This window comes from Monodelphis domestica, chromosome 1 (assembly GCF_027887165.1).
Source record: "Monodelphis domestica isolate mMonDom1 chromosome 1, mMonDom1.pri, whole genome shotgun sequence".
Taxonomy (NCBI): domain Eukaryota; kingdom Metazoa; phylum Chordata; class Mammalia; order Didelphimorphia; family Didelphidae; genus Monodelphis; species Monodelphis domestica.
Window position 1 is genome coordinate 717,414,152 of NC_077227.1, and position 24,136 is coordinate 717,438,287.

A 24,136-nucleotide genomic window follows, 5' to 3' on the forward strand; every position below is an offset into this window, starting at 1 on the left:
CCTCTTGGGGAGGCTGGGAAGATGGACAGAAAAGATTGCATTCTGGGGAGGAAAGGATTAAGAGCAGGTGAGGGATGAAGGGAGTCTTGTTCCATAAAAGCTCCAGGAATGAGACTCTTGCCTAGCTGAGATCATGGAAATCCTGTGGTTTGGCTTTCCTCTGGACTAGCCTGCTATCTAGAAGGAAGGGTCCCTCCGTCCCCGCATCCCCTCTCTGGCAGAGTCACCGAAGGATGTCCTATGGGAAGGTAGGGCTATCTTTCTTGTTCAACATCTTTGTCAAAGGCTTTATGGTTTTCATCCCGAGTCCTGAGTTGGTGGACTGTCGAGGGCTACAGCTGCCTTTTTGACCCAGATCCGATGTAGTGGATGATGGGATTTTAGAGCAGTCGGGGACCCTAGGTATCACCCCCCTTGTCCAATCTCTTCATTTTGTGAATGAGGGTAATGTGTTCCTTAATGACAGACTGATATTAAATGGTAGCATCACGAAACAGAATGGAGAGCAGAAATGGTCTCACTCTGTATTTGCATGCCCAGCACCTAGGACAGGGCGTGCTTGTTGACTGCATCCAAGTGTAATGTGGTTGCCATGGCACCGGTCTATCCTGTCACTTTTTAGGGTATCCTAGAGGCTGTGCCCAGGGCAGGCTCAATCAGTAACTGTTGACTAAACTTAGAAACTGAGCTTGAAGTTCCAGCTCCTGAACCAAGGTTCTCTCCTCCTGGAGATCCTGGGCACTGGGCAAGAAAGGGAACTGTCAGCTGCCCATTCTTTTCTTTTTTTTCTTCGTAATTCAGGAAAGGGGAAAGGAAGGGAATACCGCAGATTGTCATCTAGAAGTCAGAAGAGGGAAACAGCAGGCTCTGATGATGCCTCCTATCTCAGTGAATTAGGTAGGCAACCAGCTGTAAAATATAATGCTGATGCCAGCAAGCACTTATGAATGCATACCATGTGCTAGGCATCGTGCCAAGGGCTTGGGGTCCAAAAAAAAGGCAAAAACATGGGATCATGATGGCTAGGTGGTTCAGTGGAGAGTGTACTGCATTTGTAGTCAAGAAAATCCAAATTCAAATCCAGCCTCAACTCCTTCTGAGCTGTGTAACCCATAGTAAGTCGTTTCACCACTGTTTGCCTCAGTTTCCTCATCTGTAAAATGGAGATAACAGCATCTATCTCCAAAAGAGATTATATTCTTCCCTCTTCAGACACTTCCAAGCTATATGACTCTGAGCAAGTCACTTTAATCTGTTTGCCTCAGTTTCCCCCTCTGTAAAATGGAGATAATAACATCTACCTCCGAAGGTTGTTGTGAGGATCCCAAAGAGATCCTATTTTTTCTCTCTTCAGATACTTCCTAGCTGTGTGACCCTGAGCAAGTCACTTCACCTCTCCTTGCCTCAGTTTCCTGCTCTGTAAAATAGAGATAACAGCATCTACCTCCCAAGACAGTTGTGAGGAGCCAAAGGGACAGTATTTTTGTAATGCACTGAGCATTCAGCAGGCACTCAATAAATGCTTGTTTCTTTCTTTCCCTGCTTCTGAGTTCACATTCTAATGGGGAGACAACATAAATAATAGGTATTTCTACAGAGTAAATGGAAGGTAATCTCGGAAGGAAAGGAAGGCATTAGCCACTGGGGGTGGGATTAGAGGGCTGAGAGAGAGGAAAAGGAAGGTAGGGTTTCAGTTGAGCCTGGGAGGGAGTCAGGGGTGAGGGAGAAGGCATGGAAGGCTGCCAGGACAAAGGCAAAAGGCAGGAAATGGAGGGTCCAGGACCAGGAACAAGGCTGGTGTTGATGGACCGTGGAGGGGGGAGGAAGGGTTCCCAGAGTGAGGGGCTCTCGGAGCCCAAAGGAGGAGTTTCTAGTTGATCCTGGGGGTCACTGGGAGCCAGGGGAGCTTCTGGAGTTGAGAGCTGGCTGTTTAGGGGGAAATCCCTCTGACCACTGAACAGAAGATGGGTTAGAAGAAGACCCGAGCTGCGGAGGGAAGGCTGGAACTAGGGGGTGACTGGGGGACTGGTCCAAAGGAGCCTTTAGTAATAATGAAGATGATCATCGGGATAAAGCACTTACTGTGTGCCAGGCCCTTTGACCTCACAGCTGCCCTGGGAAGTAGGTGATATTATTGTTCCTATTTTACAGATGGGAAAATGAGACCTATAGAGGTTGTGTGACTCGCCCAGGATCATGCAGCCAGTAAGTGTCTGAAGCCGGATTTGAACTCAGATCTTCCCTGACTCGAAGCCTGGGGCTGCCAAATGGGCCAGGATCACACCATCTTATTGTCCAAGCAGCTGGCATACGTCTTGTTTCCCCAGTGAGGCTGTAAGCTCTAGGTGGGCTGACTGGGCTAGTAGCACCTCCCCGGCGCCCAGCAGGGTCTGGGGCCATCCTAGCCGCTCGCAGATGTAGAGGAGGCCCAGGGAGCTCCAGAGGATCTGGGGGGAAGCCCGGGGCCCCCAGACTCCGAATCCAGCACCCTCTCCCCGAGGCTTGGACCCCGCGTAGAGAGACAGCGTCCATTCTAAGAGGTCTGCCTTGCCAGCTTCTACGTGAAGACACGGGGAACGTCCCGAATCTTATCCAGTTCCAAGACTGGAAGTCCAGCAGCCTCTTAGCACGAGCCGGGCCTCCCTTTCGGGCCCTGTCCGGAGCTTGGACTTCCATGACGACACACAGAGTGCCCAGTGGGGCGCTGAATCCTCCCCTCCACCCCCCAAGCCTCAGCTGGCTCCCTGGTGTAACCGGAGCTCAAGAGGAATTCCCTGCCCTTCCCCAGAGGAGTTTATTAAAATAGGTCAGGAACCAGCTGGCTTCGATCGGAAAAATCTGTGGGGCGGCAGGGAATGGGGCTAAGGGGACTGCGGGCAGTCAGGCAGCAGAGAATGAAGGGAGCGCCCAGGAGGAGGCTGAAAATAGAAACAGTTCCCAGGCCCCAGATCCCAAAGCCCACACTGGGCTGCTCTCCAGAGACCAGCTCAGGGCTCCCAATGGGCAAAGGCTGGTCAGAACCCAGGGAAGTCCTCCTGGCCTGGGGCTGCTGAGCCCCAGAGCCTCAAAGTGGGCCTGCACAGCCCGCCCGCTCCAGTCCGGCTCCTCACTGCCCTCCTGCATGCGCTCTCTTTGCTTTCTCCACCAGAAAGAAGGAAAGAAACCCTGGAGCCCTTCGGGACAGTCCCCGAAGGCCGTCCAGATTCCTGCCTTTTGGGACTCTCCGGCTCTTTCGGAATCTTGGGGCCCCCCAAGAGGGCTCAGTGCTAAGGACGCCCCCCCTGTCCCCCAAGAGGGCTCAGTGCTAAGGGGCTGGGGTGATCCCGACAGGGGCTATGATGTCCTTTTCTTTCTCTGTTCTTATTTCCTGCAGCATGAAAGGCAGAAGCTTGGGAGGGCCCTAGGCTGGAGGAGGATTCAGGCAGGTCCTTGTTCTGGCCCCCCCAGCCTAGCCCCAGCCCCCTCCAGGCCCCCACCGCCCCTGGACCACAGGGATATGCTCAGAACTGCCCAAATAGTCTAAACCCAGGTAGGCTTCCTCCTCCCCTCCTTAACAGCCTGCCCTGCTTAGCTTGCTGAGAAGACCTTACCCTGGCATTCAAGGGCCTCCAACGCCTACTCTGGGCAGGAAATTAAGGGAGGAACAGGGGGAGACAACAAATGAAAGACAATCCCTGTTTTCAAAGAGTTTACAAGTTGGAGGGGGCAGGGCAGGAAGAGAGATTCGACATGGAAATAAGTAACTAACTGCAACTTGAGGAAAAAGAGAGCACAGACGGGTGGGGGGGATCAAGAAAGGGGGGGGGGGCACTGGTACTTGGGCTAAACCTTGACGGTGACAAGCAATGGTTTAAAAAGAAAAAAAAGCAGATTCCAAACACAGGAAAAAGCCTGTGCAAAGACCTGGAGGCCGGAGATGACATCCCTGAGCAGAAGAAACAGCAGTTAAGCAGGGTGGCTAGCGGGAGCCTTGGGGAAGATAGGAATGGGCCCATCTGGCCAGACTCATTTCAGCGTTCCTTTTATGGCGCTCCTAGTTTCCGGCCAAACTGGGTCAATTTGGTCTGACCCCTTTCCCACCTCCCAGCTTTGGCATCCACTGGATCTGACACTCCCTCCCTTCACATCTTTGCTTGTGGAAACCTTCCTCTTCCAAGGCAAGCAGGGATGGACCCCCGTCCCGGATCCCCCTGAATCTCTCTTCAGCTTCCCGGGGGCATTTCTCGCCCTGCTGCTCTTTTAATTACTTTATGGCTCCCTCCAGCCCACAGCGGACTGCCGGCCCTCATTCCGCGCGGTGCCTCCTCTTCCAATGGCTTTTCCAGAGCTCTGCCCCCATTTCCTCTCCCCCCTGAATGGGGACTATTCTCCAGCCCCCAGGATGCGCCCTCCTCAGGGAGGGAGGGAGCCGGCACTCGGTGCTCCTCCTGGACCCAGGATGCCACAATTTGCAGGTTATCTGCTCCTAAGCTTCCTCCTAGGTCCCAAAGGCAGTGGCTTGAGCCCTGCGCTGTGCCACCCTGGCCGCCGGGCATTTCCTTGGGCACCTGTGCTCCCAGCTTTCAGGGCCCCGCTTCCTTGAGGCTCTCAGAGACCTTGCCATCTCTCCGGCTCTCCCCTGGGTCCTCCAGTGCCTAGCCCCGTGCTAAGGAGGGAGGGCCTTTGCAGATCACTCCAACAGCCGCAGGCCCGGCCCTAGCTCCGATGCCAGCCAGCCACTGCCCAGGAGCCCCCCTATCCTGCTCCTAAGTCATGCTGGCCCTTGGCCTCGGCAGTTCGGGCCCAGGGCAGACTCCGGGGTTGGGCGGGTTCACGGGGCGAGGCAGCCCCCAGAGGGCTAGGAAGAGTTCCTCCCCGAGGGCAGGATGGTCCAGAGGAAGGCGGGGAAGGGCGGAGGTATCTTTCAGCCCATTCCCTCGAGGCAGACCCTGCTGGCTCGGCCCGGGTGGGCACCCGCACAGGGGTCCAGCCCCAACCCAGGGAAAGCTGCGGACCCTAGGGAGGGGGCACTGTCCCCGCCCGATCAGTCCAGTCCAAACATTTATTAGAAGAGGGAGGAGTGGGGGGGGGGGGGGAAGGGGCAGGATGCAAAGTTTGACTAAGAAGACAATCAAAGAGAAGGAAGGAGGAAACGGGGTGGGGGGCTGGAGGGCCCCCCCACCGCCGCCCAGGGGAGCGTGCTTACTGACCTCGGCGTTGACTTCGCTGTCTCCGGTAGCCCCGCTGCAGCCCAGGGGGCCCAGCCACACGAACAGCAGCAGCAACAGCTCCCCGGTGCCCAGGAGGGTCCCGGCCCAGCCTGGCCTCCGGGGTTCGCCCCGCCCGGTCCCGCCGCCGCCGCTCATGCCCGCGGCGCTAGCTGGCCTTGGCTGCCCCGGCCGGCCCCGGGCTCGAGGTGCCCTCGCGGGGGGCTCGGAAACTTGGAGAAAGACGTTCGGGGGCCGAGCCCACCCCTCCGTTCCTCCTCTCTGATTCCTTCCTCCGGGGAGCGTCTCGGGCGCCCCCGGGCAAGTTCCCCTGGCTCGGCGCGGAGAGTCCTGTGGAGGGCACGGCGAGGGGGTGAACCCGACGGCCGGCCAGGTGCGGGTGGGCGGCGCTCGGGGCTCTTTCCCCGCCGGACGTCGCCTTTGTGTCGGGTTCAGCCTCAGGGCTGCCCGGGGCCGCTGTGCTCTCCAGGGCTCCGCGCCGCGCGCCTGCGGCTGCTGTCCATGCCCCGGGCCGGCGAGGCGGAGGCGTGCGCACCCGGAGCCCCGCGGAGGCGGCGCGCACGCCCCCTCCCCGTGCCCGGGGCACCTCACCCCTCGCGCGGGGGTCTGCGGGAGGGGGATGGGCCGAGGGGGCCCCCCACGGCGTGCGGCGGGGCGGGGTAGGGCAGGGGAGCCCGAGCCCAGCGAGCGCCGCTCGTCCTTGGGGCCGGATCGGCGCAGCTCTGAGCCAGCTCCTGTGCTCGGGGCCCGCTCCCCACCCCCTCCCTCTCCTCCTCTCCTCCGCGCCTCTTAAAGGGGCAGTGCGCCGGCCGGCCCGCCCGAGGGGCTGCGGGGAGGGGGCGGTCGTTCCGGCCTGGAAGGCAGCACCCGGAGCTGCCGCAGCCCCACGCCTGGGGCCTCCCCAAAGCAGGTGTAAGGCGGGAGCCCACTCTCCTCCAGCTACTCGGCAGGAGAACTCTCCACTAAGTTTCCCCGGGAGACCTGGGGGAGGGGTGGGCGCGGGGGATTTATTTTGACCCCGATCCCCGGGGAGCCGAGAGAGAGGCGGGGCTTCAACACGAAACTAACGAGATCCTCCCCTCCCCTTTCGGCCCGCCGGGACTTTCTGTGGGGGTCGGGGCAGAAGCCGACAGAGGTCTGGGGGCGTTAAAAAAATAAAAGCCTTGACCTTTGCTGCCCTTTAAAGTGAGCCATAGTAACGCCAGGCAGGTTGCCTTTGTCAGTAAGCAAAAGGAGGCGGACTTGGGTGAAGCGACTGGGATAGGGATATCACTGGGGCAGGAAGCGTCCGAGATTGTATTTGAACCAAGGGCTGCGAGTTCAGGTGCGGTGCTGTCTCCACTGCGCCCCCTAGCAGTCATGGGAGGAAGGAAAGACAAAAACAAAAGAAAAGAAAGAAGGAAAGGAAGGAATGAGGGAAGGAATATATCCATACGTTTCTCCATCCATCCATCCATCCATCCGTCCGTCCATCCATCCATCCATCCATCCATCCATCCATCCATCCATCCATCCATCCATCCACCCACCCACCCATCCATCCACCCACCCATCCATCCATCCATCCATCCATCCATCCACCCACCCACCCATCCATCCACCCACCCATCCACCCACCCACCCATCCATCCATCCATCCATCCATCCATCCATCCATCCATCCACCCACCCACCCATCCATTCACCCACCCATTCATCCATCCATCCATCCATCCATCCATCCATCCATCCATCCATCCACCCATCCATCCATCCATCCATCCATCCATCCATCCATCCATTCATCCATTCCTCCCTCCCTCCCTCCCTCCATCCATCCATCCACCCATCCATCCACCCACCCATCCTTCCACTGACCCACCCACCCATCCATCCACCCACCCATCCTTCCACTGACCCACCCACCCATCCATCCACCCACCCATCCTTCCACTGACCCACCCACCCATCCATCCACCCACCCACTTTTCTCGGAGAGGAGCTCTGAATGACATCCTGGCTTTACAAATCAGCGGCTGCTGCCCCACATTACCCTTGCAGAGGCTCCTTGGCAAAGGGGGGTGGGTGGGGGGACTCAAAGCCATCGTAGCCAATTAGAAACCCAGCCCTGGGCAGATAAAGGGGAAAGCGCTCCCCAGAGCCCCCGCCCCTTCCCCAGAAGGGTTTGACAGTGTGCAGAGACTTTTACCGTCTTCCTCTATCTTGCCCACTACTGACTTGGTGGAAGAGTGCCACCTTTCTATCAGGCATCACTTTCCACAAGGCACCCTTTGCTGCCCTCAGAGCTGCATTCTTCTTTAATGTGGCAGCCCTCCAGCAGGGCCCACTTGCCTAAAACTGGAGCTGGCCTGGGTCTGGGGAAATCCTTGGAATAGGTCAAGAGGAAAAGGATTCCAGCGCAGGATGGCACATCCTGCCTGCGCCCTCCCATGCCACTCCTCTGGGGCCTCTCATGAAGGAGGGGGAATGACCGAGTCTTTGTCTCTTTGGTCATCCAGCTCGCCCAGCCCCTCCTTTCAGTGCTCTGGAATTGGCGCAGAGACCATCCGAAATGGGCCATTTCTGTTTCCAGGCTTGACTGAAATATGTTTTAATCTTTAACAATAACATTTATTCAAAATCCACCACATTGACAAAAACATTTGGCTTGAAGGAAGCTGCTCATTTATACTGCCGAAGAGGGCCTTGAATACGATAAACAGAGTACCTCAGGGCCTGGAGTCAAGTTTGCCAAGTTCTTATTTATGGTGGAATGCTCCCTTGGAGTTCATTCTACTCTGGGTGACGTTGGTTTCTGTGACGGAGCATTTCTCAACAGGCCAACCATTGCCAGACGCCCAGATTCCCTCTCTGGCCAGTCTGGAGGGCCCAGGAAGTGGGAGCACCTAGGCATAGCTGTATCAGTGGAGGCCAGTTTCACTCAAATTAAACAAATATTTCTCAGATGGTTGACAATGAGCAGGGAAATGCCAGAGCAGAATTTCTGTAGTGTTCCTAGGTGGAGGAGATTACAAAGTATGAGCAACTTGTCCCCAAAGTACTGGGAAAAGAGTGCTCATTTGGGGGCTCAGGGACCTGAGTTCAAATCCCAACTCTGACATTTACAAACTGGGTGACCTCCCTGGGCCTCAGTTTCCCCATCTGTAAAATAAGGGGGTTGGACTAGTTGTACTCTAAGGTCCCCTGAAGCTCTAACTCTAGGATAGTCTTTTTTTCAAGGATTCTGTAATCTAGTTTGGAGGAAACAAAGAACACAACACTTGGGCAGAATAAACATTTAGCAAACATGGCCAGGCAGTCAGTAACAAGGGCAGTGATTTCTTGCTGTCCCTGGGAGCACTAAACATGACTTGTGTTTTCCAAAAGGCACCCCAGGGAGGAACACAGACACAGACATACATGTCTGCCCAGGTCTCTCCAGCTCTGAATTCTGTGATCTGGGGCTGGGGCTGGGTGCAGGGAAAAGCCTGTCTCTATGCCTTCCTCTAAAGGAGGCTCCCCACGTGGTCTCCCACATCGGTGGTATTGCTCTCTTGCTTCCTGGGACAGAAAGAAGATTCAGGTGGCTCTTTAGATCACTGGGGTAGGAGTTGGTGAACAAACTCCTAGGCTGGGGTACTTGAGAAATGAGATGAGAGGGTCACTGGAATGAATTAATATCTTGGGAGAATCCCAGATTTCAGAGCTGGGAGGGAGCTCCTCAGGCATCTAATGGAACCAATACCTGGGGAAAAAATCCCCTCTACGCTCTGCCCAAGTGTGCAGCTAGCTTTTGCCCAAAGATCCTCAAAGAGGGAAGCCTCCCCTCTATTATTAGAAAGTCCTGCGCAGAATCAGGTTTAGATGTCATTCTTTGGTAACTTCTGCCTGGATGATATGCAGGGTCTCATAGAACCTTTGCTTTATGGGTTACAGGGTCTCTCTTTCTGAAGGCATTTGCCACAGTTTTCACTTTGAGGACCACCATTTCAGAGAAATATGTCTGCCTTGGGGTCTGGCCCAATCCAAACCTTTGTGGAGCTCTGCTTACCAAGCACCCCTACTGGGTTTTCAGGGTCAATACTGAAGGCAAAATAAACCTTAGGGCTTCTGGTTCCAAGAGAAGGAATAAACAAGTAGGTTGTGTTAATTGTCCCCTCTTGGATCCAGGGCTGGGGATGGTCCAGAGAGGCTGGATGTGAGAATGGCATGTACCAGGTGCATGAGGGCCTCTCCCCCCAGATACCCCCAAAACTCAAGGATAATTTTCCTACCCTGCAGGGAACATTGAGGACCCAGAACTAAGATGTTTTATAGTTCCTTTTGGGCCGTTTTAAAAAGTAAACAATGACAAAGGGGTTCTGAAGACAATAAAAAGGCTATTAAATAATTTAAGGTTTTCTTTTTTTTGGGGGGGGGGTGATCCCTCAACAGATCAAGATGTCTTGTCCTCTCCTTTTTCCTTTTTCTCCACTTTCTTCAGGCCTGCTGCTGGGAGCCTGACCAGTTTCAACCCAGCCCTTATTTTCTTCTGTTAAGTCTTTTTTATTTTACTCAGATAGTAAGCTGAAAGTCTCTTCCAGAGGTACATTGGATTGGGTAAAAGCCAAGATCCCCCACTGATTCTCTGTCATTCTTCTGCCGGCCCAGCCTCCCCATCTCAGTGAATTTCCTATTTCCTTCCTCTATCAGCTACTTTCCATTTTCCCATTGAATTTCATCTTATTGATTTTGGCCCATTTCTCAAAGTCATGCCGCACTCTAATTCCCTATTCAGCAGAGCTGGCTTCCAGCTTCCCAAATTTGATTAGTAAAATCCATCCTTGGGATGGTTAATGGAAATGCCTAATAACATCAGGCAGGCCTCTCCAAAGGGCCCCGTTTCCTAGAACACTCTAAGAGTGTTTGTCTTTTGCAGACGGCGTGTTCCCAGTAACTGCCCATAAGTGACTGTGGAAAAGCACCAGCATCAATGAATTGTCAGCTTCTGGTTTCATCATATGGCGCAGGAGGAGCCCAGGATGGGTCTGAATCAACCCGAGTGGTCAACTGGGACTTCTCTCTCTTGGTTTGGGGCCTTCTGGGTTGTACCGTTTGCTGTGGGAACTGGGCAGGCTTAGCTTGCCCAGACTAGAGAAAAGGCCCAGCTTTGTCTCTCTCCAGCACAAGCCCAAGGAGTGGGCTGGTAACCAGTGAGCCTTGAGCCATCCTCGGCACGGGGGCAGTGCCCGATTCTGATATGATGGAAGGAGGAGACCCGATTCACTGTCTGCGAGGGCCGGGGAGCACGTTTGTCTCCTGATGCGCAGACCTGTGCTGATCGAACAAAGGTGACCTGGCCAGGAGTTGGAGGCGATGGGGGACTAGTCAAGAGGGCCTGTATCCCTGTAGGGCCTTTGTTTGGGGGAGTCGGGCCTTCCCACTGTAAAATGCAGATCGAAGACGCACCTTACGCTACGATGTTGAGCAAATGAGCAAGCGAGGAAACAACCGCTTTAAGTCCTCCCAATTTTCTCCCGCTGCTCCCCTCACCTAGATGTTACAGGAACTCAGACAGGGCAGAGACCCGAGTTTTAAAGCTGGAGGGGCCGAGGTCGAATGGTCCGCGCTTCCTGATGTATGGATGAGGAAACCCTCCGACGTGTCTAAGGTCACAAAGGCAGTGAGCCGCGCAGTCCGAGTTCAAGCCAAGGTCTGAGCTCCGCACAAATGCAAGGTGTTAGCAGGAATGCTGGTGGTAGCATTGCTAAATGGAGGACACCAAGACCGTGCTGGCCCAAAGAAACTAGGCCCCATGCTGCTGTGAAGGGTGGACAAGGACGGGGAGCCAGGCGGAGATGAGACATTCTGGGCTCAACTCTGGCCAAGCCACTTAATTTCCACTGCCCAGCCCTGAAAGCTCTTCTGCTTTAGGAACAATACTCAGGATCGGTTCCAAGACAGAAGTTGAGGGTCTTAAAAAAAAGTGGGCTGTAAAGAAGCCACCCCCAGACTCCTGGTGCCTAGGACCCTTGCCCTGGGGATGGCAGCCCTGGAAGGCAAAAAATCCCACCTTTCACCCTTGTTCATGAGAAATACTCCCACTGGAAACGGAGAAGCAGAAATAGAAACATTTATTTCACTGAACTTAATTTAAATATCCATATAGAGTCCCATCACTAGGACCAGAAATCCAGGGACAACCCTTTAAAAAAAAAAGTGAGGGCCTAAAGGAAAAATAAAAGGGTTTCCCCCACCCCTCGCCTCCTCACAGCTGGCTCTGAATGCTTTCCTGCAAAATATCTCGTTGGGGCAACTAGGTGGATACCTCCTAGCCGTGTGACCCTGGGCAAGTCACTTACCCCCCATTGTTTAGCCCTTACTTCCTCTCTTCTCCTGGGGAACCCAATGGATATTTAGTATTGCTTGTGAGAGAGAAGATAAGGGTTTAAAAAAAGGCTCTTGTCGCTCATCAGGCAGAATGGACAACACTGGAGATGGTGACTGAATAACCAGAAGGGCCTCTGTGGGAATGGCTTGTGGACTATGGGGGTGGGGGGATAATGTGGGAAGCCCGAGGCCTGGGCGTTTGGGAATCTAGGCAGCTCTTCCCAGAGAGCCAAGCTCGCCAGAAACATCTGGCCAAGCTTTCCCCGGGCACCTGGGAGGGAGTTCATGGGCTGCTGGAGGAAGCTGGGGCAGAGGCGAGAAGGGCAGGGAGAGCGCCTCCCGAAGACACCTGGCCAGCCAGGGCAGGATGGGGCAAGTGTGGAAGTAAGAACTGTAAAAGACTTGGGCCGAGGCTTGTGAGAGGGCCTGGGAGGGGGAGCTCGGCTCAGTGACCCCAGAGGCTCCTGCGCTGGGAATCACAGTCTGCCCTGCCCTCTGCTGGTTCGCCTGTGGAAATGGCCGCCTTGCAGCCAGTCCCTCAGTCACCCCCCAAACTGGGCAGGAGATGGGAGCCTCCAAGGCGCTGCCTGGGACTCTGGCGGGGCTGGAAGAATGGCTGCAACCACAGAGCCGGGCTCCCAAGTGTCCGGCAGAGGAAGGCTTGTTCTCCGGCCAGCCGCAGGCCCGAGAGGAGGGCCACGACCAAAGGCCGGCCGCCGCTCGCTCTCACTTGAGTGGGAAGGAGAAGTACTTGTTCCCAGACTTGCAGCGGACCTGTTCAGCCCCCACACACAGCAGCCGAGCCGAGTCTTCAAAGCCGTCCACAATCTCCTAAAACACGGCACGGCCAACATGAAGGTCCCAGCCTGGGGGAGGGGCGAAGCCTGTGGCCAGGACCCCCGTGCAGGCCTGGGCAGGTGGATCTGCCTGCCGGTACTCCCTGCTGCCTTCTCTGACCCGGACGGCCCGCTCCCATTTCCCCAGGCCCGAGGGGCCTACCTGCAGCTCCTGGATGGCCTGCGCCTGCAGCTTGGATCTTCCATCTCCAACACACCAGGCCAAGCTGATGTGGAAGGAAGGCTCCTGGGAAAGAGGCCCCAAGACCCCGTCAGGCAGGCCCGCGCCCCTGTGAATGCCGAACGACGCGGGATCCTCCCCAAGGACGGGCGGCCCTTTGGCTTTCTGCTGGGTTGGTGGCTAGCAGTGGGGCGAGGCTGGAGCCTGCCTTGGGCCCAACAGCCTGGGCACGCCGGCACCTGTGCTCACGTTACTGTCCAGCAGGCCAATGGCTGCACATGCAGGAGCCTTCCCAAGTTTCTTTTCCCCTAACACAAGACTCCAGGCTTCCCCAGCGGGTTCACCGTGAGCCCGTCCCATGGCACTCACGGACCAGGGACCAATAGGAGCTACCATTTACAAGTCTCAGGGATCCGCCTTGATCCTCCCATGACCTCAGGAGGCAGAGGGGGAGCCCAGCCTGAGAGGCCAAGGGCCTGGGAGGATCTGAGTTGGTGAGTTGCCAACCTCAAGGCCAACCCTCTACCAGGCCTCATCCCTGCCGCGAAGGTCCTGCCCGCTCAAAGGGCTCCCCAGCACTGGCCACCAAAGGGTTAGGACCCGAGGGCTGCCCCCGCGTCGATGCCGCTCCTTCAGCCGCCTGCCAGGGTCAGGAAGGACCGGGAAGGGGTGGGTGGTCAGCCCTGCGGAGGAGGGGACCCCGGCTCAGGCACGCACTGGCTGGGGGCCCGTCTGAGGGGATGGAGCACCCGCACCACCAGACCCGCCACTTGCTGTTTGTTTGTAAACAGGACAGGCAGCCACCCGCGTCCCAGGCTCAAGCTCTGGCTGAGGGGGGCCTGCCAGGAGCCCTGATCTCCAGGGCCAGGGCTGGCCCCGCCAGTCACCCAGACTCATCCCAGCTGGCCCTGGGGTTGTTTAGTGCCTGTGCCACACAACAAGGGGACCACAAGTCCCGATGGGCCAGTCCACCTCCCCTTTGGTTAGACCTATTTCCAGAGGTGGTACTGAAAGGGGAGCAAGAAGCGTCTCACCTTGTAGAAAGTGGACAGATCGAATTCCTCCATGACTTTGTCCACTTCAGAGACCAAGTCCAGGAACTGAGCATGGCCGGCAGTGACCTCTAAGCCAATGAAGGTCCTGGGTAGAGAAGGGCGGAGGGCCTCAGGCCTCGCATCCAGCGGGGGCAGGGCTGGGCCTGGCCCCTGGGACAAGGGGCATCTCTAAGGGTCGGAGGGAAGGGAAGGCTTGGCCTTAGCTGCAGGATGGTGCAAAATGGCAGCTAGCATTGATTAAGCCCCTTCTGGTCCCGGGCAAGATGGGAATTCAAAGTAAAGGGGAAAAAAACCTCCACCAGCATTGCCTGCTCTTACAGATGTGACCATTTCTGCTCGTCAGCACCCAGAGGGCTCAGCAGGTTCGTGCGAAAGCCTGGGTTAGCGCCATCCTATCTGTTTAACAACTTTCGTTTTCCCCTCCTGGAGCAGGCAGGGGGGGTCCTCCCGAGCCTCCTCCAATGGCGCCAAGAGGGTGAAGAACTTGTCCAAGACCATCCAGCTCCTGGGAGAACAAGACCGGGGCCAGGGTCTTCCCATGAGCCTCGGGGCAGCCCCACTGTCCCATGCTGCTTTCAGGCTTTCTTAGCGAAGCAATGGACTTCTTTTGGAAAGTTTCTGGGTGGATCCAAACATTGGGGAAAAGAGGCCCGACACAATGGGCCTGTCCTGCGGCCCTCCTTTGGCACTTGCACTGGAACACACGTGTGTGCACTCCCCCTACACCTCTCCATCCCTCCCATAGGTACAATACCTACATGCACCCATACATACACATACGTGAGTGCACACACACACACCTTGTCTTCTCCTGATTTGTGTAAACCTTCACCTGGTTGGCTGTGAATAAGAACCTGAAATTTAAAGAGAAAAAAGACGATCACTTTTTAGTACAAGAAAAAGCAAGCAAGAGAAGGAATCTAGTAGTACACAATTAAACAGAGCGTTCTGGAGTATCCCGAGTTCACACATATGGTCATATTAGGCCCAGGAAGCCAATCCGTGGGAAGGTTTGTGTACTGGTCTGGAGGACTCAGTCCCACTGATGTCATTAAGTCTGTTCTGACTCCTAGAAATGGGACTCTGTGGGAACCACCTCCTCCTTCTATAATATTTCAATAAACATGGAAAGGTTGGATTTATGAGTAGATCAATGGGAAGAGATGTTGGAATCTACCATTACTTGGTAATAACATAGATAAGAGAATAATTTGTTCTTTGGAGGTTAATAGAAATAGAAAATGGGAGAAGTTAGGTGGCCAAATGAATAGAGGGCCAGGCCTGGAGATGGAAGGTCTTGGGTTCAAATTTGGCCTCACAAACTTCTTAGTGGTGTGATCCTGAGCAAGTCACTTAACCCAAGTTGCCAAGCCCTTACCACTCTTCTGCCTTGGAACTGATACTTAGTATTGATTCCAAGACAGAGGTAAGGGTTAAAAAAAAAAAAGAAATAGATAATAAAGATTCAATTTGGATAAATGATCCTCAATGAGATAAAGGAGAACATATTTATCTTACCCTGTATAAAAAATGATATGAAATTATGTGTTTCTCTGAGTAGATATTACCAATTCAGACCAAGAAAAGGCAGGGTTAGTAAAGGAAACTCAGGTTCGGAGCACTTAGCAGTTGGAGATCAGAAAACAGAAGATTACCCCAAAGGGATTACCAGCTACTCACTTTATCAGTCACAGAGCTAAGTAGGCCATTCCATCTTACAGCTTTGTTTGTCCTACTTGTATGAAGCAAGAAGCCTGAGAGGGACGGGCTGAAGTCTTGCCCTGCATGATTATGCAGGCTGGGAATTTTGGGAATCCCTGCTGTTAATGGCTACATTATGTGGTCCCAATGTGGGCGAAGGGGAGAAGGGAAGAGAGACTTGACACTCCCCAGTCTGATAACCTTTCACTCTTTTCTAGAATTCAACCACTGCCATTCATTAGGTCCAGTGAGACCTTGGGATCCTCATACTCTGGTGTTTACTGCCTACTACAGACTCACACTGGGGCTGGACAGGACCAGGGGACAGAAGGCAGAAAGAGGTTCATTTTCTAGGCCCTTTTGTCCCCTGATTAGGCCAACACAGAGGACTTTTCTTATGAGTAGGTAGAAGCCTACATGATACAATTTTAGGGTGGGCCAGAAACATCTGTCCAAACTCCCATGCCCACTGACTTCAACCTACCACAGAACCCCAAATTCTCCTCCTTGCTTTTGCATAATTCACAAAGGAAACAATCCTTATTGCCTTTGAAATAATCTCTTGTATTCTCACCTTTGCCTTGCCTTTTTCTTGTCTAAATGTTAAAACACACACACAAAATCTTTCTCTCAGCCTTCTTAAGAGATTGATTCTTTAGTGTTTTGAAGAATTTGGGAGCCTTTAGGTCCAAGCAGGAAACAATCACTGCAATTTTGCCAACACCTTTTGCAGAGTGCATGTGGACTGGGGCAGGGGTGGGCAGAGGCAATTTCTGCCCATCTTTTTGACTCCCACCAACATTAGCAACAAATTCCATCAAGTCCTTTGGGTTCCTATAAACCTCTAAGTTTGGTCTACATTCTCTGACTCTGGGGAATGAGAGAACTGATAAGTATCTGTAGGGACCTGAAAGTCCTTGTTCTTTTTTTTCTTGACTCTCATCTTTCATCTTAGAATCAATACTATGTATTGGTTCCAAGGTAGAAGAGCAGTAAGGGCTAGGCAATGGGGGTTAAGTGACTTGCCCAGGGTCACCCAGCTAGGAAGTAGCTGAGGCCATACTTGAACCCAGGACTTCCTATCCCTAGGCCTGGCTCTTAATTCACTGAGTGACTTAGCTGCCCCCAGTCCTTGTTCTTTTTGCTGATTCCTAGGATATTCTCAGGGCTAAAGACCCAGCATAAAATAGGATGACAGGTAAGGGAGTCAGAGAGGAGAGAGAAAAGGCTGAGGCAAATGGAGAAAGAAGTACACCTGTGGAAGGAGGCCAAATGTTTCTTCAGGGACTGCACAAAAGGTGAAATCCAATGGTACCGTAGCACCACACTCTGTGACAGACTGAGGTGAAAGTCCTCCATCTTTACAAGCCTGGGCAAGACCCTCCGGGCCTGGGTCATGAGGAGGCTGAGCAAGTCAAAAAAATCTTCCCTTGCTTCATCTGGAGGGGAAGGAAACAAAGGTGCCATTTGCTTAGTGTGGGACCGTCACAGAACAAATGAATACAATCCTAGGTGTGAGAGATTACTTCTCTCTCTCTTTTTAGAAAGAAGACACTTAGAAGACACCATTTTTATTTAACTGAAAGGATATCAAATATAGGATGTCACTGAAGGCTGATGAAAAGACATCTTCTCTAAAAAGGAAGGAAGAGATGAGAGCCAGCCAGGTAGTCCAGACCAAAGATGGACTTGCCATGCCATGCCGAATTCATTCTCAGACTATCTTTGAGAGATCCTATTGGGTTGCTTACTTGTGAACAGGGAAAATGTTTTACTTAAGGAGGGCTGCAAAAATGACTTCAGGATACGAATTCAGAGCCCTGGCCAGATCATGGAGAAATCTCATAATTATTTGCTCGAAAAATAAGAGCTTTATAGGGTTCTATTCCCTGGTTTGCCTCACTTAGCAAACACTCTCTTGGTCTTTCCTAGTATCCCTGACCCTCTCCTAGGTGGGAGAGATCTATCTGCAGTCACTTACAAGGCACCCAGACATGAGTGGCCCAAATGCCCCTTTCATGGGGGAAGGTTCGAATTCTGCCACCATGTTTTTCAATGTCATCCACAACTCCATCTTCTGAATCTGGAAACATGTTCAACACACTGGTTGGAATGGGCAGCCGAGGGGGAGGAGGAGGACATCTACAGGTGTAAAAAAAAGCAGTATATACATTAATCTTTACCCATAATCAATCTCTTCTAGCTCTATCCACAAGAAAAAACTATTTTATTTTTTGGTGACTTGCTCAACTGTCAGTGTTTGGGATGAGGCCTCAGACCAGAGAAAGGGAAGATACTAAGGGATGAAAGATGCTGTATTATTTTTTTTAACTCTTTTCTTCCATCTTAGAATCAATACTGTATATTGGTTCCAAGGCAGAAGAGAGCTAAGGGCTAGCCAATGAGGATTACACAACTAGGAAGTGTCTAAGGTCATATTTGAACCTAGGACTTCCCATCACTAGGCCTGGCGCTCTATCCACTGGTCCACCTAACTGCCCCAGAATGCTGTCCTTAAAGGTCCAGAATGTTTTGAGGCTGCTGGAGAAGGAAGCGCAAGGCTTCTACTGCTCAAAGCAATACTGGAGATACAAATATTTTGTGAGGTTGCTTCAAGCTTGGAATCTAAGAGACGTGGAGGATTTGGTTTGAGTGATTTGTATTTAGTTTATGAGCTTGCCTCACTCTCCCTGAGTAGAGCAACTTCCTTTCCAGAACTGTCCATCTCTGATACAAAAAGATATAGGAACTCCCCACTCCCTGCCCAACTGATCTCTTCACAGGGGCCTGAGAACCTGCTCTCCTGATGCTAGTGTTTGGGGGTGGGGGGTAGGTCTCAAAAGGAATTGATGCTCCTAGCCCCCTGCTCCCCGGGTAATGAGTCAAGGTCAACAGTGATGGCTCTTCTGGAGGCAGAAAGCCCTGGGTTCCAATCTCACCTCTGATACTAAATGGTGGGCAAGTCCTGGGACCCCTCAGCAAGGGGGTGGCCTATCTAGCTGGGAAGGTGGCTCAAACGCACCTCACTTTAAAGCTAAAATTAAGTGATGGGGGGGGGGGCAGCTGGGTAGCTCAGTGGATTGAGAGCTAGCCCTAGAGACGGGAGGTCCTAGGTTCAAATCTGGCCTCAGACACTTCCCAGCTGTGTGACCCTGGGCAAGTCACTTGACCCCCATTGCCTAGCCCTTACCACTCTTCTGCCTTGTAGCCAATACACAGTATTGACTCCAAGACGGAAGGTAAGGGTTTAAAAAAAAAAATTAAGTGATAGGTCCCTAGAGAGCAAAGAAAGGGTTAATGGAGGTTTGGGGGAGGCCCTGAAAATCAGGGAATCCGGGAGGGTAGCTTATGGGTTGGGCTATAAGTTTGGGGAAGAATCCGACAGGAAGGGGAAGGCTGGCCTCGGTCTCCCCTGCCCTGCAACAGGATAGGGGAAACAATCCCAGCAGCCCCCGTTCCCCGGAGCTCAGAGGCTCTGGATCACGTAAGCGCGGGGTAAGGGCTCTCTTTTCACTAGTGCGCCTGCGCCAATCCTTTACCACCGACCCTCCCCGCCCCCCGTCAGAGAGCCACTTCCGATTCCGGGGCGGAGACCCTCGTTTGTTTCTTCACTGCTGGTAAAACGGCTTCCTGTTCAGGCGGCTTCTCACCTACTGTCACCGTCCTTCTCATGCTCCGCCTCGGCCCTACGCCCGGGCTCATCCTCGTCTTCTGAGCCACTGCTGCTGCTGCTGCTGTAGCCCACTAGGAGTGCGGCGCACATGGACCCTTACTGCTCAGGGGCACGGAGACTGCCGAGCTCTTCCCTGTTCCCCCGGAAACCTGGGTCTCCCCCGGAAGTCCCGCCTCTAAGCTCCCGCGCCGCCTCCCCGGTCCTTCGCTCCTCCCCTTCGCTCCTTCCCTTTTCGGAGAGATAAAACCGCTCAGTATTATTAACTCCCACGGTCCTCAGTCTTCCTTTTCACTCCCTTCTCCCTTTTCTTCTCTCCTCTCATTCCTCTTCTCCCTTTCTTTCCTCCCCTTCCTTCCCCCTACACCCTCCCTTTCTTTCTCCCTCTTCTCCCTTCTATATTCCCCCTTCCTCCCTTTCTTTTCTCCTCTCCATCCTTCTCTCTCCCGTTCCCTCTATTTGCTCCCCTGCTTTCTCTCCTCCCCCTCTTTCTTCTCTCCCTGCTTCCTTCCCCTTGTCTTCCTTCCTGCCACATCTTTCACTTCTTCCCCTCTATCTCTCTTCTTCCCTCCCCTTCTTTCTGTTACCCTCTTCTCTCCCCTTCCCATATCGATTTCTCTTCCTTTTCTTCTCTCTCTCCCCCCCACCCCACATTTGTCCTTTCCCACTTGATCAGAGCATTTATTCCAACCCAAAACCAATAAGAATTTTCTCTCCAAGGTACCAGACAAGAGTTCATCTAGACTCTGTCCAAATATTCCAGTGGGTGAGGGATGGGAGGTCCCACCCTACTGAAATAGCACATTTTACTTTTGGATTGTACTAATTGTTAGGACGATTTTTTTTTTTACATCAAGCTTGAGTTTAGTCCTTTTCAAATTCCTATTATTCTGTCAGTTTAACTCCAATAACTATATTTCTTCTAACTTTCATTGTTAAACCCCACCCATAAGAGCTAGATAATTGTTGCTTCCAGTTTCTTTCCTCTCTCTTAACTCTCCACCATTCACTTTCTGACCTCATCATTCACTTGAAACTACTCTCTCCAAAACAACTTGCCAAATCTGATGGCCCTTTCCCACCTTCATCCTTCTTGACCTCTCTGCAGCCATTGATATCATTCTTGTTACATTCTTAACTCTAGGTTTTCATAAAATAACTCTTGGTTCTCCTCAGTCCATTTTGCTGGACTTTCATCCAGGTTGTACCCTCTAACTATGAATGTCCCCCAAAGGCTCTGTCTTGTCCACTTTCCTTCTATACTCCCTCTAGCAATTTCATCAACTCCCACATATTCAATGATCATCTTTATGCAGATTATGCTCAGATCTATACAGCCCTAACCTCTTTCCTGAGCTCCATGAAAGAAGGGGCTACATCCAAAATTTGGTTATTTATTTAAATATTCTTATATTTAAATTCTACATTTTTTTCAGTTCCTATTTGTTCAATTGATTTCATTCATTGGGTGCCAGGTTTAGATATGGAAGGAACCTGAGATACCACCTAGTTTAAGGTTTTTTACTTTACAGAAACTGAAACTGAGCCCCAAAGATGGCAAGTGATATGCCCAGGATTATACTTTTGCCTGGACATAAGAGACAAGTCAGATGCCAATTTTCAAAAGTAAATTATTATTAATAGCTTTTGTTTTGACATCACCTCCATTTACCACTGTATCCTCTGTTCTCAAGAGACCTCCCTGAAAATGAAGAATCAGGAATACCTTGAAGGACCAAGCTGCATTATTTGACGCAGTGTATTTCTTTTTATACATAAAATAAAGAAAATAGAAATTGTAGGATGAGATTTTTTTTATGTCAAAGTAAATTATAATAATTTTTGTATCATTTGGCATGCCTGGTCCTGCCAGTGTTTAAAAAAAGATGGAGGAAGAAAAACACCATGTAACTAATCAATGTTGGGGGGAAAAGTCTGCTGCTACATGTAACATTCCATCCCTGGGGGAAAGTATCTTCTAATATCTCTTTGCATATATTATTTGCCTTCTTTCTACTTTCATTTTGTATCAGTCCATATAAGTCTTCCCATGTTTCTCAGTATTCTTCCTATTTGTCAATTTTTATGATACAATATTATTCCATTATGGGGAACCTGGTGGCACAGAGGACAGAGTGCTAGGTCTGGAAGTGCTAGGTCTGGAGTCAGAAGACTCATTTTTCTGAGTTCAATTCAGATACTTCCTGGGCAAGTCACTTCACCCTCTTTGCTTCAGTTTCCTCATCTGTAAAATTAGTTAGAGAAGGAAGTGGCAAGCCACTCTAGTATTTTTGCCAAGAAAACTCCAAATGAGGTCAACAAAATTAGACATGAATGAAATGACTGAATAACAAAATATTCCATTACATTTTTGTACCACAACTTGCTCAGCTATTCCTTACTTTCCAGTTCTTTGATACAACACCCCCAAAATGTGCTGTTATAAATATTTTTGTAGACTTAACAGGGCCTTTCTTTTGTGGCTGACTTCCTTAGAATATGGGCCTAGCAATGGAGTATCTAAATTACATGAATATTCTAGTTCCTTCTTTGCATAATTCCAGTGGTTGTACTGATCATCAATCATTCTTTAATATTTCCAACTCCACTACTATCCAACATTGACTTTATCCATTTTTTGGTCAATTTACTGGGAATGAGGTAAAATCAGGGTTTTGATTTTCATTTTTCCTTCTATTAGTAATTTGGGGCACTTATTTTTTTCCTTTGTCATAACTGGTCATTTTTATTGGTTCTCACCTTTTACTTTCTTTTTTTAAAATATTTTAAATTTTAATAAATTTCCACATGAGTTTTTCAAAATTATACAATCAAAATTGTCTCCTTCCTTTCTTCCTTCCTCCCTCCTGGAGCTGCCAAGCAGTTCAATCTGGGTTATACATATATTATCATGCAAAACATAAGTGTATAATTTTATAAAACCAAACCCTAAAATGTACCCAAATAAACAAGTGATAAATGATATGCTTCCATCTGCATTTCTACTCCAACAGTTCTTTCTCTGGCACTGGATAGCATTCTTTTCCATAAATCCCTCAGAATTGTCCTAGCAGCAAAGTCTATCACATTTGATCATTCCATAATAATGCAGTTACTGTGTATAATGTTCTTCCAGTTCTGCTTATTTCACTCTGTATGGGTCTTTCCATTTCTTTCTGAAATCATCCTATTCATCATTCCTTACAACACATCATATACCAGAACTTATTCAGTCATTCCCCAATTAAGGGACAACCCTTTAGTTTCCAATTCTTTGCCACCACAAAGAGAGTAGCAATAAATATTGCTGTCTAAACAGGTCCCTTCCCATTCTTTTTCTTACTTCTTTGGGGACATTCTTTTATATAGCTGTTTACAGTTTGCATTCCTTTTTTTGAGAACTGTGTACATAACCTTTGGCCAGTTATCTTGTCAGGAATTGTTTTTGACCTCACATGTTTCTGTTCATGCTACAAATTGTAATAATTAAAATAGGTTTGACAAATAAAAGAATTTTTTAAATTGTTATGGTTGCCATTTATAAAAATTAAACCATGAGTCAGTAGGCTGTTTAGTAGCTTTATTTACAACAAGGTAGAGATATTAAAGTTGGAAACATAGGAAGGAGGTAGAAAATATCGCCTAGCTAAAAATACCCTAAGTTCTAATCCTAGTGCCTCCAGACTGTGAATGTGAATCCCACCAGTCCACTAGAGTGTCTCCAGTCAGGCGTTCCAACAACCAAACCATGTGTCTCTCTTCAGTCTGAATCTGCAATGTAGGAAGCCAAATCTTCACCAGAATCCAAAGTCCGGATCAGGAAGCTGAAATCTGAAGAGCAAAAAGACGCTGAAAACCAATGAGAACCTTCAGTGCACAGGAGGCTAAGAGCACCAAGAATCCCACCAGAGCTCACACTCCTAAGGCTAAGAGCCACCAAGAATGAAGAATATCTCTCTCAGGCTCCTGCTTATATGCAGTTTTCTCCATCCATCAGCTCTCCTCACATCTCAGGAATAAATCACAGCCTTTCAATTTGCCTAGCACTGGGGGTGGGTGGGTGGGGGTGTGAGTGTTGTGCTTGTGGCCTTTTAGGGCGTAAACTTTGTTAGTGACTTACTAAGTGTTAAAATAGGGGTACTTTAAGTTCTTGATTAATTAAAATAGACAAAGGGAATAAAATTCTCTTTTACAATATCTCTTGATTTCAGACTGTTGAGACTTGGGGGAAGAAAAGGATAAGTCAGATATAAGGCTAAGAGTATAGAAAACCTAAATTCGGAACCCCTGGCTATCTTGTGTGCTGTGTGTAGTTGCTTGATCTTTATTATTTATGTTTCTAGTAATCAACACAGCGTTGAACGAATATTAAATATTTTCTGAATTTAATAGAAAAAAAATCTTTTAAGTTTAACCACAGGCCTAAAGAAAAAAAAAATGATGGGGGTGGGGGGTGGGCAGGGAGGGAAGCTATGTGGTTCAGTGGATAGAGAACCACAGACTGGAGATAGGAAGTTCTGGGTTCAAATCTGAACTCTGAGCTAGTCACTTAACTCCAATTGCCTAGCCCTTACTACTTCTGCCTTGGAACCTTGATCCTAAGACAGAAGATAAGGGCTTTAAAAAAAATACTGAGGGGGGGGGGGGACAGCTGGGTAGCTCAGTGGATTGAGAGCCAGGCCTTGAGACAGGAGGTCCTAGGTTCAAATCTGGTGACCCTGGGCAAGTCCCTTAAGCCCCATTGCCCAGCCCTTACCACTCGTCTGCCTTGGAACCAATACACAGTATTGATTCTAGGATGGAAGGCAAGGGTTTAAAAAAATATACTGAGAGACTTATGGTGGCAGCCTTTTTTTTTATTCCTAGAATTTAGGATTATAATAGACAGATCCCCTAACTCAGGTAGTAAGATTGATCTCTTGTTGCCTAATTGGTATATAGTTCCTAAATGGAGGTTATAAGACAAATATAGTAAAAGATGGAAAAAGGCAACCTTGGTATGAGGAAATAGATACAGTAACTGTTTCCTGAACTATGAAATTAGAGGATTAGACTGAATCAACTCCTTGGATTCTTGTAGCTCTGCACCTATGATCTTATGATAATTCTATGCTGTTGGAACTATGATAAATTGGTAG

The 24,136-nt window shown here is 50.6% G+C and overlaps 1 protein-coding gene across 4 annotated transcripts; it reads right to left on the reverse strand.

Annotated features, from left to right (window-relative positions):
• Positions 1–7,771: 7,771 nt before the first annotated feature.
• On the reverse strand, positions 7,772–19,181 carry USB1 (U6 snRNA biogenesis phosphodiesterase 1). Of its 4 annotated transcripts, none has more exons than XM_007477555.3 (7): positions 18,979–19,174; positions 17,310–17,470; positions 16,584–16,767; positions 14,428–14,481; positions 13,607–13,712; positions 12,555–12,638; positions 7,772–8,201 (listed from the first exon to the last, which is right to left on the reverse strand). In XM_007477555.3, exons 1-7 carry the CDS (start codon positions 19,089–19,091, stop codon positions 8,148–8,150), a joined length of 756 nt encoding a protein of 251 aa, XP_007477617.1. In that variant the 5' UTR covers positions 19,092–19,174; the 3' UTR covers positions 7,772–8,147. The 4 variants fall into 4 exon arrangements, with proteins under 4 accessions (XP_007477617.1, XP_001376322.1, XP_016283557.2 ...); XM_001376285.4 differs by lacking the exon at positions 7,772–8,201 and adding an exon at positions 11,282–12,386 and having other exon boundaries at positions 18,979–19,181; XM_016428071.2 differs by lacking the exon at positions 7,772–8,201 and adding an exon at positions 11,282–12,421.
• Between the last annotated feature and the right edge of the window lie 4,955 nt (positions 19,182–24,136).

What these genes read in the sequence shown, in the direction of transcription:
- USB1 (XM_016428071.2), bottom strand. Translation starts at nt 19,091, where the DNA reads ATGTGCGCCGCACTCCTAGTGGGCTACAGCAGCAGCAGCAGCAGTGGC. An exon ending in ACAAATCAGGAGAAGACAAG is followed by an intron (nt 13,713 to 14,427) that starts GTGTGTGTGTGT and finishes TTCTCTACCCAG; the next exon opens with GACCTTCATTGGCTTAGAGG. An exon ending in AGGCCATCCAGGAGCTGCAG is followed by an intron (nt 12,422 to 12,554) that starts GTAGGCCCCTCG and finishes CCCCTCCCCCAG; the next exon opens with GCTGGGACCTTCATGTTGGC.